At 59.8% G+C, this 14,247-nt stretch overlaps 5 protein-coding genes and 1 pseudogene across 5 annotated transcripts; all 6 read right to left on the reverse strand.

Annotated features, from left to right (window-relative positions):
• Positions 1-121: 121 nt before the first annotated feature.
• LPMP_300150 (hypothetical protein) lies at positions 122-1,144 on the reverse strand (the record flags this gene model as incomplete). Its single annotated transcript, XM_010702749.1, has 1 exon — positions 122-1,144. The coding sequence occupies one exon, from the start codon at positions 1,142-1,144 to the stop codon at positions 122-124; it is 1,023 nt and encodes a 340-aa protein (XP_010701051.1).
• Positions 1,145-2,279: 1,135 nt separating this feature from the next.
• LPMP_300160 (leucine-rich repeat protein, putative) lies at positions 2,280-3,359 on the reverse strand (the record flags this gene model as incomplete). The annotated part of the gene is made up of 1 exon (XM_010702750.1): positions 2,280-3,359. The coding sequence occupies one exon, from the start codon at positions 3,357-3,359 to the stop codon at positions 2,280-2,282; it is 1,080 nt and encodes a 359-aa protein (XP_010701052.1).
• Positions 3,360-4,552: 1,193 nt separating this feature from the next.
• Positions 4,553-6,424, reverse strand: LPMP_300170 (hypothetical protein; the record flags this gene model as incomplete). The annotated part of the gene is made up of 1 exon (XM_010702751.1): positions 4,553-6,424. The coding sequence occupies one exon, from the start codon at positions 6,422-6,424 to the stop codon at positions 4,553-4,555; it is 1,872 nt and encodes a 623-aa protein (XP_010701053.1).
• A 1,776-nt stretch (positions 6,425-8,200) lies between these two features.
• LPMP_300180 (2-hydroxy-3-oxopropionate reductase, putative) lies at positions 8,201-9,100 on the reverse strand (the record flags this gene model as incomplete). Its single annotated transcript, XM_010702752.1, has 1 exon — positions 8,201-9,100. The coding sequence occupies one exon, from the start codon at positions 9,098-9,100 to the stop codon at positions 8,201-8,203; it is 900 nt and encodes a 299-aa protein (XP_010701054.1).
• An 833-nt stretch (positions 9,101-9,933) lies between these two features.
• Positions 9,934-11,395, reverse strand: LPMP_300190 (annotated as a pseudogene).
• An 800-nt stretch (positions 11,396-12,195) lies between these two features.
• On the reverse strand, positions 12,196-13,674 carry LPMP_300200 (hypothetical protein; the record flags this gene model as incomplete). The annotated part of the gene is made up of 1 exon (XM_010702753.1): positions 12,196-13,674. One exon carries the CDS (start codon positions 13,672-13,674, stop codon positions 12,196-12,198), a length of 1,479 nt encoding a protein of 492 aa, XP_010701055.1.
• Positions 13,675-14,247: the final 573 nt, after the last annotated feature.

The raw sequence follows: 14,247 nt of genomic DNA on the forward strand, positions 1-14,247 counted from the left end.
AGAGGCAGAGAAAAGGTGAAGTAAAGCCCAACGAGTGCACGCCGCATTACACTCGCCCCCGCTGCCAGACGCAGCACCGGCATACACCGATGGGCACACACCAACACATCATCCGCCATCTCTACAGCTTGTAGTTGAAGAAATAGAACTTAAAGGAGAGTGTGAGACCCATGTGAAAGCCCGCCACGAGGACCACCAGGCCAATGAACCAGTTCCGCTCCAACGTCGTTTTCCACATGTGCCACATGTTAATGAGCAGGTAGGCTGTGGACCAGGCGCCACCGACCATTACGAAGCACCACTGCGCGGTACTAGACGGGATCATGCAGAGGATAGCCACAAGCTCAAAGATGAACATGCTGTAGCCGTACAAGCAGACGGTGTCAGCGAGGGTGGCAGGCAAGTTCTTCCACTGCATAATGCCCCACACAACGGCGCCAAAGACAAAGCAGTAGAGGTAAATGACGGCGTACGCGACGGAGGCGACGGAGAAGTCGTACCTCCACGGGGTCGTCTTGTCGTTGTTCTTTGTGTAGGCAATCCTGCTCATGATGTTGCTGACCACCGCTAAGGTCATCCAGAGGGTTGTGCAGATCCAGAAGGGTCCGTACAGGTCCGGCTTGCGAGACAGCACCACGCCCGCCTCCTCAAGAGTCGCCTCTTCCGCCATTCCGCCGGCCCCATCGGCACCGACAGACTCGTTGAAGTGCCAGTTGCGATCCATCAGGAAGTCTGGTGGGTTCAGTGGGGCGAGTGTGTTGCTGAGGCGAAGCAGTAACTGCCGCGTGTTGATGTCGAAAAAATGCTGGTAGAACGGCAGCGTCCAGAACTTGCTTGTTGCGGTCGGCTGGGAGGCCGCCGCGGCATCCGCCTCCGCGGCGGCAGGGCCAGCTGGCGGCGCGGGGGCTACCACGGGTAGCGACGGGGTCGCACTGCCGTCGCCAGAGTAGAATTGCATTGGAGGCCTGTTTGTGTTGGTGTTCGGCAGCTGCTTGGGCACCTCCGTGTACACAGCAGAGCCATAGCTGTGGGGGTGGTCGCCGGTGTTGTGGGAAACAGCGGATGGCATGACGGCGTCAGCAGAGGGGTGTGACTGCTCCCGGAAGGGGTCAGCCAAGGTGCTACTCTCGTACGGGTTCGCCATTCTCAACTGACTGTATGTGCGTGGGGGGAGGGGTAGAGGGGGGGGAGGAGGCGCACGTGTGTTCAATAGAAAGAGGCGGCACGAAGACGCAAAAAGGGGTGAGGCGGAGGCGGCGAAGGTGCGAAAATGCAACGGTGGCGCGTCAAGCGGGCGCTCGTTCTCTCTTGCGGTGGTAAAGATGAATGGATGTGGTCAGAGGAAATGCGAAAGCGGGAAAGGGAAAAAAGAGCGCAAGCAGCAGCAGCGCTGATGGGCAACTCGTGACAGGGTGGCGGGAGGAGGGAATTAGGAGCGAGTCAAAAGGGAGGGAGGTCACTGAGTGGGCAGGAGACGTGCGCGTGTATGCCAGTCCTGTTAGAGACTCGGCGTTGAAGCAACCCAAAGCGTGCGTATCCCGTCGCTTCTCTTACTACTGCTGGGGGCTTGCCCTCCAACCGGCCCGATGGCGTTCTCGCCAGTTTGAACATGCATTCAGCGTGGGCACGCCTCCGCCAGCGTTGGGGTGCCCGTGGTAGGCGACAGAGAGGGCAGAGGGCAGTGCCTTCTCGGCACAAGTCACGACAAGGCCACGAATATGATCACCTACGCACCCCCCCTCCCCTCTGGAGGGGGAGGGTTACGTGGAAGGTGAAAGAGCAATGGCGGTTGAGCATGTCACTGGCTCTATCTCTGCACTAAGATGTCTGATACGGGTGAGCCGGAGCTACGCCAGTGGGGGCCGGAAAACTGTGAAAGAGAGGGACAACATCCAATAAAAGAAGGGGAAAGGGGAGCCGCAGAGAAGTCGCACGCACTAAGTGCCGCGCGAGAGTTGCCGCACACACCCACACGTAGAACCACGTCGAAGGAAACCCAGCGACCGCGCAGTAAAGCGGCGCGTGGCGAACTCTACCTCAAGAGTAACACAACACACGGCGCACGAGGAAGACGCTCGCGTACGCTGAGGAGGAAGGGGAGCTCGACGCAGCAGCGCTGCCCCTACGGTCACAGGGGTGCGTGTGCGATTCCCTCGCAGAACACCTGCGCGCACCCTCCTCTCTCTCCCACCGCGTTCTTTGGAAAGCGCCTCACCTCCATAAATACTGTCACCTTTACTTACTCGATCGCCTCTCAATGCACATCGACTAGTGCGACTCTACGAGTTCTGCCGGCGCCGCATGATGAACGAGGCAACCACCATAGCCGCTGTGAGCGCTACACAGGCGTACAAGGTAACGGAGCTGTCACTGTTGAGGGAACAGCGCGCATTTGCCGCAGCTGCCTTCGCCTCGATAGCATCGTACAACGCCTTCTCCGTCACCAGCTGGATGCGTGGGTTGTTGTACCACTCCACCGAACCCACACTGGTGCGGCTGCTGCGGATGGCCTCCGTGAGTGCCTTGACATTGTCATCCGACAAGTCGCACGAGGTCAGGTCGAGGGAGTACACATGCCGCATGTTTGGTACCGCCCGCACCAGCGCGTCCCGACCGACATCGGTCACAGCGTCATTGCACGCCAAGTCAAGCGCAGTGAAATGCCGGTTGTTCGTCTTCGTAAGGGCCTCCGCAATAGCCTGAAAGCCGACATCTCCTACGTGATTAACAGAAAGGTTAAGCGACTCAATACGTGAGGAGCTGGAGAGAATAAAAGCCTCGGCGATGGCCACTGCGCCAAGATCGCCGATGTGGTTGTCACTGAGGTCGAGGCTGGTGAGGTTGGGGTGGCTGCCGAGCATCTCCGCGACTATTCGAGCGCCCTCGTCACCCAGCAAGTTGAAAGCTAGTGAGAGCTCCGTGAGAGTACGGCAGACCACCGCGCCGTCACATAGCGTAGGCAGCCCACGTGGGGTGATGTGGTTGGTCACAACGCTCAGCGTCCGTAGCTTGACAGACTGCAGCAACAGCGCGAGGGAGTAGAGCGCCTCGTCTTGGATGGCGTTCTCGTTCACGTCGAGGTAGGTGAGGTGCAGGCAGTGCTCCCGCAGTGCGTCGAAGAGGCACACCGCACCCTTGGGACCGATCTTGTTGTCTTTAAGATCCAGCGACTCCAGATTGGCCATTCGTGAAATGTATCGTCGCACCACCTCCATGCAGTACTCGGGCGACATATTGCTGCCGGACAAGTCCAGCGATGTCACTCCGGCAGGGTCGACAATGGCGGCCTCGAGCGCCTCCGAGGTGAGCTGCCCATATGTGAGCTCGACCACGGGTTCCTGGGATGAGAAGGTGGGCATTTCTCTAGGCGTAGGCAGAGGGGAAGAGAGCGGCAGAGCGAGTATAGTGGCATGAGATGCAGCCTAGCAAAGATGCGGTTGCACTCGAGTGCCTACGGGCTCATGCGTGTGTGACGTAGGTGTCCGGTGCAGAAAGGGGACTTGAGAGCGCTTTTTAAGGAAGGTGCGTACAGCGCGAGACAACTTACTCCACAAGAGCACAACTGGGGAGCTGAGGCACGCATGCAAGAGAGAGAGAGAGACAAGGTGGCACAGGAATTCCGTGTGTCTGCATGTGTGCCACGCACGCGCGTCTTACGATGAGTGAAGACGAAGGAGCGAAAAAGATAAGGGCGACACTCCGTGGCTGCCACACAGACAGAGGGAGGATAGGCGACAGTGCGCAAGTACAAGAGCACGTGTTGCATGCAGAAGGCCGATGAAAGGATTTCGGCCCGTGTGGATGGAAGATTAGGTGTTAGGGGAGGATGTCAGCGTGAAAACCCGCGTCAGGGCTCCACCACCTCCTCGACAGTACCCACGAGCAAAGATAGAGGGGAGTCAGCGAGAGAGAGAAAGAGATCGATGCAACACCAGTGAAACAGCAAAGGGGAGGCATGCGAAAGTCTGCGCCGCTTCAGAGATGGACTCGACTGATGGCGTGTATGGGCGGAGTGGGTGGGAGGGAGCTGCCCGCCACCCACTCCGCCCATATACGCCATCAGTGAGGAAACGAAAACGCGATCATTCGTGAAACGCGTCATCCAGCTAAGGCGGGATATGCGCCCCGCGAGTCGAGTAGGAAAATGGGGGTGATGCGATGAGTGTCATCTCTGCTCCATCGCCGACGCCGTGACGCCCACGGGAGCCACTCCCTCGCGCCTCTTCCCTAAATAGACGCGCCTCGTGTGGGCGTGTGTGCGCGCGCACTCGGACCTCTTCTTTGTTCGGTAAACGTTGGGCAGCCATCGCCGTCACTTTTGTGTGTAACGATGTCAAGCGTCTGTCAGGGAATGGTGACCAGCGGTGCAGCAACGCCTCTTGTGAAGCAGAGGGCTTCTCCTCCCCCCTCCCCCCCCGTCAAGCCCCCGCACCACGCTCACTCAGCATTTCCCTCGTCACCCTGCCCCCTCCCGAGCACGCACAGGGGAGCCTGAGTGCGATATGAGATGCCAGTGTGAAGAGACACGCAGGCGTGCTCCCGGACACACGGCCTACGAGTGGCACGCACACCACTCCAGACACCGGTTGGCAATCCGCTTGAGGCCTACACGAAGCTGCAAGCACAACACATAGTTTCTCGAAGATTCGCTTCCGGCGTGGGGGTCACATTCTTCGTCGTCATGCAGCTCGGCCAGTGTCTCCTCGTCCTCCGCAAGCGACGTGGGAAACGACTTCAGGAGACACTGCACAGTGCTATTCACCACCGACACGACGGCAGCCTCCGTCAGCGGCGACAGTGGCTCGAAGGGCCCGTGGCGGCGGCCCTCCATGGCATCGAACTCGTCGGCTTGTGCAAGCTGAACGCGGAGGAGCGCCAGCAGAGCAGGGGGCGGTACACCATCGTGTCGAATCCAGCAGCGCCCCGGCAAGTACAACGCGTAGCGACGTATCAACGCCAGGCGCCGCGCATCCCAGCTGTTCACAGTGACTCCCTCATCTGAAATCAGTGCTAACGTGTCTGTAGCATCGCTCTCACCATGCGGTTCATTGGTCCCTGCGGAAACGGTAAGTGGAAAGGGCAGTCTGTCGTGCACGTTGTCGGGCCCCAGCACAAAGCCGTAGTGCTGAAGCAACTCCCAGTTCTGCAGTGGGCCGTAGCTCATCCACAGCTCACGCCCAACATCGGCCGTCGTCAGCGCCGCACCGACCTGCATGGTGAATGGGCCCCCGTTCGGCTCCACTTTGCGAACAAGCACGTCGGTGTGGTTGGAGTGGTTAATCATGTCCGCCAATGGAATGAGCGCCATCAAAACAGTGCCGTCTACGTTGAGGTTGAAGGCGCGCGAGTTGAAGGTCGACTGGGCCCACACGAGGTGCTCCCACGCGAAGGCCGCCGACATGTCGGCCAGTGACGGGGTCGCTGCCATCGCACCGGCCAGCGTCGAGAGCTCGCGGTGGAGGAGCGGAAGGATGGAAGTCTGAAGTTGATCAGCAAACGCCTGCAACTGGCTGCGCTTGGCGAGGACGTCGTCGAGCATATCGAGTCCGTCAAGCTCGGCCAGGTCACCCAGCTCCCAAGCGATGGGCATGGTAGGATACCACCCAGGGCAGTGCGTGAGTAGCCGCCCCCAGTGTGACCTCTCCACCCCCTCAACAAAACGCTCGTAGACGAGACAGAGCACGAGCATTGCCTCTTCGTTTTCAAGGAGATCGCGCAGAGACGGCTCGGCAGCGATGGCGCGGCCCAAGGCGCAGTATTGGAGCAGAGAACTGAGGAAGAACATCTCAGTGCGAGGCACTTGGAGCAGCGTGCCACCGCTGGGGACGGGTGCGGTGCAATACAGAGACCCCTCGCTATAGTCGTTGCCCGCCTCCATCGGAATGAAGGCAACCTTGTCCGACCACGCATCGATGAGGGTCGCGCATCGACTGGGTTGGGCATCTCTGCCGATGGAGCGTGCCGAGCTGGATACCGTCACGGACAAGCTGCCCTGGGGCTTGATAATAGCCGCCGCGTACTCATCAAGTGCTGTGCGAAGCGCGTTCAATGAGGACGAGGCCAACGACTCGTCAGGCTGCTGCTCCTTAATGAAGTACCAAACCAACTTCACGCTCAGCTGCTCGTTCCATGGATCAACCACATCGTGCATGCGGCCTGCAATCATGCGCACGTCCAAGCACTCCCAGAGAGTGCACGCATCCAGGACAACAAGACGTGCTCGCCACAGCAGCTCCGGCAACGTCCAGCCTGTGCAACTGGCGAGAATGGCCTGGACAAGGAGCGGGTCCTCATCGCTGTAGGACACACCCGTGTCTTCGGCGTACCATCGCAGGTAGTGGCGCTTTACCTCAGCGTTTTCAGAGTTGTTCAGCTGTGTCGTGAACCATTGCACGGCAGCGATGGGCGGTGCGGAGGCGGGCATCGCGCCAGAGGGCTTTTATGCAAGGTCAGTTAGCGTGCGTGGGGGAGAGAGAAAGAAGAAGGCGTTGGAGAAAGTAGAGGGACCACGACGCACCAACCAGCGCACACCGATGAATGACATTTGGAGAGGCCTCGCAGCCCACGAAGTAGTTGACGCACACGCCAAACAGGCGGTGTGGCATGGAGGGGAGCTGGCAAAAGAAAAGAGTCGCTTGTCCTCTGCCCAAGAAGAAAACACCGGCGTCAAAGAGCCCTCTCCTTCACCATCTTCTGTCTTCGTGCATGTCGCCCAAGGGCGTCCAACCTCACACACGGAAGCGGCAGTTGTCTCACAACACGCACACAGCGAGAGAGAGAGAGGGAGAGAGGGGGTGGGGACGCATTTGATGTTCAGCAGTTCTTAGGCAGGATAAGAGCCGCGTACGCTTCTTCGGGGAACTTACGCTACAGCAGCCCCTACACATCGGGAGACTGATTTCGTGGGTCAAGCCATCCCGCAAGCCCGTAAGAATCAGAGATGCCTGAAACGACTCTGAGGTACCGAGAAACCACTGCAAGATAGCGACAGCGAGAGCCGTGGGAAGGGGCTCGACGAGAACAGCAGCAGGTGGCAAAGAGGGAGGTGAGGCTGCCGTGACCGCATCGCCGAAGGAGAGTGACTGCACCGAATCACCCGCCGGCGGTTCGATCCGGAGCGAGGAGCTCCTCAGAGTCCTTCTGGGGGCGTGTCGCACCACCTCGGCGTTGCGCACCGCGCTGAAGTGGCGGTCGTTCGCGTACAACCGACAAGCCTTGGTCAAGTGCGCCTCTGTCAAAGCGCGCCGGTCCGTTGAAGGGAACAGTACGTGTAAGCGGAGGGAGTCCGCGTCGATGTCGACGGCGTCCACGTACAATGGCTGAGAGGGCAGTGATGATTACACTGCATGGTGACAGCAAGCAGTCCTGTGGATAGGTGTCTGTGATGCAGAGAAAGGTAGAGCGAGGGCGGACTGGAGAGTCAGCTATACTGCGCACACGCTAAGGGCGTGGCAGGACAGAGTGACCGTCAACCACGATCGTCAGGTGAAAAGAGAGTGCATACGGTAAGTCGCGCGTAGACGGTAAAGGCATGTGTAGGGAAGAAGCGATGGGTTATGCGAGGGGTCGAGGAAGATGGAGCAAGAGAGAGCCTAATGTCGGGAGCAGCCGAGACAACGATATCAACCCGAGAGTTTACCATGACGGGTGCGGCGCTTTTCAGCAGGACAACATGAGAGTGGCTCTAAGTTGGTGTGCGTGCTTGATGGGTGCCTGCTTTGCCTGATGCTAACGGGCGCTTTCACTCACAACAATGTGCCTCAAGGGTGTTCGTGAGGTCGCACGCGCCGTCTCTCCGACACGCACGCCCGCCCTCCAGCGTTGTTGTCGCGATACAGTTTTGATGTTTGCTGCTGCCCTCCCCCCTCCCCTCCCGTGTGTCTTGTCTGCATGCACGTCTTTCGGGAAAGAGACCCACACAAAGCACGTCACACATGCGCCCACGCCATCACCTCGTCTACGGGTGCGGGAGAGAGAGAGCGGTGGCGTCCAGGTCGATATGGCCAACACAGTCAAATAACGTAAGAAGATGGGGAAGAGGGGCCCGGCAGGCAGCGAGAAAAAGGCACAGAGGCCGATGCGCTCCACCCCTGTCCCTCCCCCCTCCCCCAGAGATGCTCTGCCTCCCTCGCCGTCGCTGTTCACTCTGCACCTCAGTGAGCACTAGTAGGCAACATTTGTAAATGTCTGGGCGCATGCGCTATGCCTTCTTCGGCTCCGATATGTGGACGTTGGCCATGCGCTCGAGAACGCTGACAACGGCGGAGTTGTCACGGTCGCCGTCGCCGTTCTGCACCATCGCCTGAAAAAGTTGCGTGTTGACGGCGGTGGACGGTAGTGGCACACCAAACTCTTTGGCTGAGTCCATCACGATGCCCAAGTCCTTGCTCTGCAAGGCTGCCTTGAAGCCGGGCTCGCGGTTGCCAGCGAAGAGGCGTTCCGGCTTCACGTCGAGCGTCCAGCACTGAGCCGAGCCCCCCCTGATGGCTTCGATCACCGTCGGCCCCGGCACGCCGCACTTCTCGGTGAAGACAAGGATCTCACTGAGCGCGACCATCTGGGCGGCCACCATGATCTGGTTCGCCGCCTTGCACACCTGCCCCGCCCCACTGTCGCCAATATGCGTCACTTTCTTACCCATTGCGAGCAACACAGGCAAGACAGCCTCAAGCGCAGCAGCGTCGCCGCCGACCATTATGGTGAGGGTGCCGTTACGTGCACCAAGGTCGCCACCAGAGACTGGCGCATCCAGCGCACGCACCTTTTTCTCTTCCCACAGACGCCGCGCGATCTCCTGGGCGACAGAAGGCTTGATGGTGCTGTTGTCCACGAAGATGGCCCCCTCGCGAATGCCGGCTGCCACGCCATTGGCGCCGAACACGACCTCCATGACGTCGGGGGAGTCTGAGAGGTTTGTAAACACAACATCAGAGCCTGCGGCCACCTCAGCGGGCGTCGCGCACACCGTGGCGCCTGCCGCGACAAGGTCGTCGCACTTGGAAGCTGTGCGGTTCCACACACTCACGGGAAAGCCTGCCTTGAGGATGTTGATGGCCATGGGCTTGCCCATGAGCCCCAGACCAACGTACCCGACGCGCATTGCTCAAGGTGGGGAGGGAAGAAGTTGTGGAGTGAGTTGATGCGAAAAGGGCAGAAAGAGGCTCTCTTATCGTGCTGCGAAGAACATGCCGGCCGGATGGAAAGCGGTGGAAACAAGCGGAAAAGAGGAGGATTGGGGATGGCGTCCTGGAGTGCGGCTACACTAATTCAAGGAAGAAAGTCAGTGGAGAAGCGACATCCCTCTTGTTACGCAGTCCCAGTGACTGCAGAGAGCCACCAAAGGGGTGGCGGGAGAGCAATGGCAAGCAGTGTGAGAAGCAACGCACTGCCTCTCGCAGAAACGATTGGAAGAACGTGAGCGCCGCTCCTACGCATGCGCGCGTGATGTGCGTGTAGGCATTCGCTAACACGAGTGTAGCAGCACCTGCGCTCAAGCGCAGGATAGTCTATTTCCTGAGTAGTCGTGGCTCTTGTCCCAACGCTGTCGTGCCTGGCTTCTGTTGAGGCTGCACTGGGACGTAGGAGAGGGAGAGGGAGGGGGGTGAGACAGAAGCTTCTGCTCAACCCCCACTCACACGACGACAAAATGCTGACCGTACACCGTAGAGGAATGGTGCTCTACCGCTACGAGAGTGAAAGCACGATCCGCTCCGGGCCCATGCACCACACCACCCCCTCCCGCCTCCCTACACTCGATATCCCTCTCCCACTCGGTCGCATAGAAAGTGAGCCAGAGCGGCTACCGCGGCTGCGCTCCAGAAGCTGAAAGAATGCCTCCTCTGTCCGTGCGGGCGCACCATCAAAGCACACGACGGCTGGCAACTCCCAGAAGCTGTCGATGCCCAACGCCGCCACCTGCGTTGATGTGGTCAGTCACTCCAATGGCGACTGAGAGATGTTGTACGCAATCGAGGGTACGTGAAGAGCTCCCTCCACCTGCGCTCGCACATAGTTCATATGATTCGCCAACCGGCGCGAGTGCATCAGCATGAAAATGCGAGCCAGCATTGGCGATGGCGTTGCTCCCCCACCTCCGCCATCACTCGCAGTGGTGCCCCTCTTCCTCTTCGCCGACGACACACGCCGCACAATATCGATGAACGCCTGCTGATCTGCCACTGTGGGATTCTTGTCGACCGCAACGCTGTGTCCGCGGGCCCAGCACTCATTGGCTTCCTTTAAGCACCTCTCGTGTGCCAACATCGTGTCACGGCTGATGTGACGGTACCCGTACGGTCGCAGGTGGCGGTGGTAGAAGGGGGACTTGCCACAGCCTGAGTAGCCCACAAGGAGGATCATCTCCTGCATATCAGGACAGGCGAAAAGAGGCGGCACGGCAGGGCAGCTCGACAATGTCCATCGCCGTCGGCGTGATAACACGCGCTGACAGTCCCGTGTACTGCCACGGAAGCTGCTGCTACTCCGCTGGGCTCACGTCGCCCCACGAGAATGCCTCGCACGACGCTGGCGAGGTGCGCATCAGGCGCAGCAGTGCATCACTCAGGCGCATGGACGATGATGGAGACGGCAGCTCTGACAAGAGCGGCCCGCCACGGCTGCACAAGTCATCTGCCTGGAAAAGGGCTCCTGCTGGGGCGAGGAGAAACTGTGCCGGCGTCAAGAAGGGCAGTTGCACGTTGAGCTCGAATTGACAGTCCGAGCAGCTGAAGTCCTCCTTGCGGGCTGCAAGCGGGGCCGCAGAACAAGCCGCCGCGTCGCCAATGCAAAAGGAGTACGCGGCGCAGTCAACAGTGGATAGAGCGGTGGCATCAACACAGGCAGCTCGCACACATTTCTGAATTCGCTCCTCCAACAGCACCCACATTCGTGGGCTGGGCTTCCGCCAAACGTTCTCCCGTGTCGCCACAGACGCGCAGAGCGGTAACACCGGCTGCACTGCTCAGTTGCACAATCTTGTCCACCACAGCGTCTGCCTTCTCCGCATTCCAGCTCGGCCCCTTTCCGATCCCCACCTGATTGCTGAACAACACGACGAGAAAACCCTGCGCGTGGACATGCTGCAGGTAGCCTCATACATTTTGGTGCACCCACTTCCAGTCGGCCGTGTCGCCTTTGGCGAAGCCGCAGCCAGACGCCGGCTTGATGGGTGTGTTGTCTACGTCGAAGGCCTCCACTTTCACAACGTGGGCGTGACCCGAGCCTTTTTGCCTGTGCGCAAGCGTCTGGACGACGGCGGCTGCAGCAGCATCCAGCCACCTTCACTCATCTCCCACTCCTCTCTGCTGCGAATTAATGTGACACCATTGGCTGCGGCGGAGACAGTGGATGAGAGTACCGACGGGCTACGCTGGCGCTTGCGAGTGTCATCAGCCATGCCGCTGCTGTCACAGCAATGACTCCAGTAAAGTACTTGAAGAAGTAAACAGGGAAAAGCACACGGGAAAGAGTAAAAAACTCAGTCGAAGGAGAGAGAGAGATCACATCACAGCACCACATGAGTAGCCTGCGAAGGGAGAAGGGCACAGCGCTGCGGCTCCTGGTCTGGGAAGGGGGTGAAGCAGGGGGGCAGTGTAATGCGCGCATGTAGCCTCAGTGACATGATGGTGCGGCACGACGACACCCGCCTCGCTTTTGCGTGCTTGTGAGTGACTTCACTTCTCTGTGTCTCCTCTCTCCGTCGTCGCCGAGAAGGAGAGTTTGATAAGCGACGGAGCGATACGCTAACGCAGTGCACGAGAGAGAGAGGGGGGGGGGGTAAAGCGGGGACATCGACGTGGTGCAGTGAACGACGGCTCGACACCACCATCAGCTCCCCCTTCCAACAGCACACCCGAGGTTTCTAGCGCCATACGCCACCTTCACACGTCTGCATGCGCTCCCCGTCTCGAGGGCGTCATGTGTCACGGAGGGATCTCCGGTTTGGCTTCACCTTTTGTTTCTCGGCTGATTAACCTTCTTACAGCGCAGTGGCACATACGATCCATGTCTGCGTGCCACCGCATCGGCGCGCTGTGCAGCTGTGTGGGTGAAGCGTCCACTGTCCAAGTGACGAGCAATTTATTCTCCATCGCCGTGGTCACACCTGGCATCCAGTGTGCCATGAGCACTAGTGAGACGTGGTACCCAGTGCGGCGGTGCACCCCTTCACTGCCCAGTGCAGACTCGACTCGTTGCCTACAAGCTCCTTCGTAACTCCTCTTGCAGCAACTCAAGTCGCTTAGTGATACCAAAAGTTGCCTTGAATACCCTCTTCAAGTCCTCCTCCGACATGGCCAGGAACACCCGCACATCGATCGTCTCGCGCTGCACCGTGCGAGTGAGTCCGTGCAATCCCTTTCGGTTGAACACCGCCACTAGCAGCTCCACGCCATGTGCACCCTCCAGCGACTCCGGCACGCCAGACTCTCCAGCCCCGGATACACTAAAAGGCGCAGCGCCGGTGTCAGTAGCAGATGAAGAGGCGCTGGCGGCCTCCTCCGTGTCCGTTGAAGGTGGGAGCATCATTGCGGCGTGGGTGAGGCACGTGGCGAGACGCCCCCACTCTCCTCCTGTTCGTGCCCAGCAGAGGAATGCCTCCTGCATCTCGGTGCTCGTCGGCTCGCTTGCCTTCTGCGTACACACCACCTCTTGCAGAATGCGCTTCAGAAGCGCTGTAGACCAACGATGCACATCACGACTCGTGTCAGTGGCGAGTCGCCGCGCAAGCCGACTGCGCAGACGCTCGAGAGCATCGCTACTGCTCTCCAGACCTGCGATGCAGTCCTCCACGCTGCCGCAGAGCTCACCGTAGGAGCTTGCAAGGACGCGCTCCAGCTCTGGCGTACGGCGCAGCGCCTCAACTACGTCCTCACAGCTCTCTGACACCCGCCATGTGTCGAGCAGCGGGCTGGGTCGGCTGAGCGGGTGTTGCATGGCAAGTGGAGGCGGCATGGGCAGCAGAAGCTCGCGCGAGGCCTCTGTGAGCACTGTGGAGAGCCACGGCAAGCGGTGCAGCGTGTGACCCACGAAAAGCGCGCTGAAGATGTCATCATAGTAGAAGAGCAGCTCGTTGGTGAAATGGGCTGGGTGGTGGGTCTGGTTGTGCTCCCTGCGTCGTTGCTGCTGTCCCTTGCTCTTGACAGCCACAACACGCAGCGCCCGCACTGGTACCGATGCGGACGACTCTGCCGCCGCATTCGTCACGCTAATTGTCACCGCATCGCCGTCCGTCACGGCCGACACGCGATCCTCCGGAAGCTCTGCAAAGCGCAGCAGCTCCGAGGGTGTGTTGGGTGTGTTCTCTAACACTGCGCGCCGCACGCCATCATGAAACACGGCGTTTGTTAGCAGTGCGTGCCCAAAGCGGTTGCACACCAGCCGCGCCTGCGGAACGCGTTCGAGGAACTTCTTGATGAGCCAGCACTGGAGGGGAGAGACGCCACCAGGGAGGAGGACGTGGTGAACGCGGCTCAGTGCTTCGGCGTACGTGTCACAGAAGCGGTGCACGGCGTCGACGCTCTGCACCCGCGGCAGCCCAACAAGGGCCTGCGACTGCGTTGCTGGATCCTTGAACTCAACATCGGAGAGACTCGTGGAGGTCAGGAGATAGATAGACTCCGTATGGGGCGGGGCGCTCGGTGACGTCTCGCGAGACACGTCAAGCACCTTCGTCATGTGCCGCCCGCAACTGTGAAGTGGAATGCCTCGATCATGAGCGCAGGTCACGTAGAGTCGCGGCGGCGCGTGTCGCAGGTACCGCGAAGAGTGGAGGACGGAGGTCACGGTGTCGGCGAGAAAGCCTGAACCGCTCGCTCTCTGCGGAGCTGCGCCGCAAGCAGCGGTGACTCGACATATCAGGGATACCCGTAACATGTGCGAACCGAAACCGGCCGCTCGCGCTGGTGTGCGTCGGGAGTGGGCAAACTTGATGCCGAGGCGTCTATGGGGGTATCGGCTAGGGTGTACGTGTGGAGGAGGCACGGTGTGCCTGCCCACGTGCCTAACGGCAAAGGACACAGCGAAAGAGGGGGAATAGGGGAGAGGGAGGTTAAAGGGGACCGGTGATGCCCTTTCCATAGTTTGCCTCCCGTCCTTGTCTGTCGCCGACGCTCCTGGCCGCAGTTGGCCACGTGGCGCCGGCAAACACGCGCAGAGGTACAGGAAAAGTCTGTCGAAGGAGTCTGTGTGATGCACGTCTGTTATGTCTAGAGCACTCACACAACTCCACGAGCTTCAAGCCTGCAGGCG

Source organism: Leishmania panamensis (genome assembly GCF_000755165.1).
Source record: "Leishmania panamensis strain MHOM/PA/94/PSC-1 chromosome 30 sequence".
NCBI lineage: Eukaryota > Euglenozoa > Kinetoplastea > Trypanosomatida > Trypanosomatidae > Leishmania > Leishmania panamensis.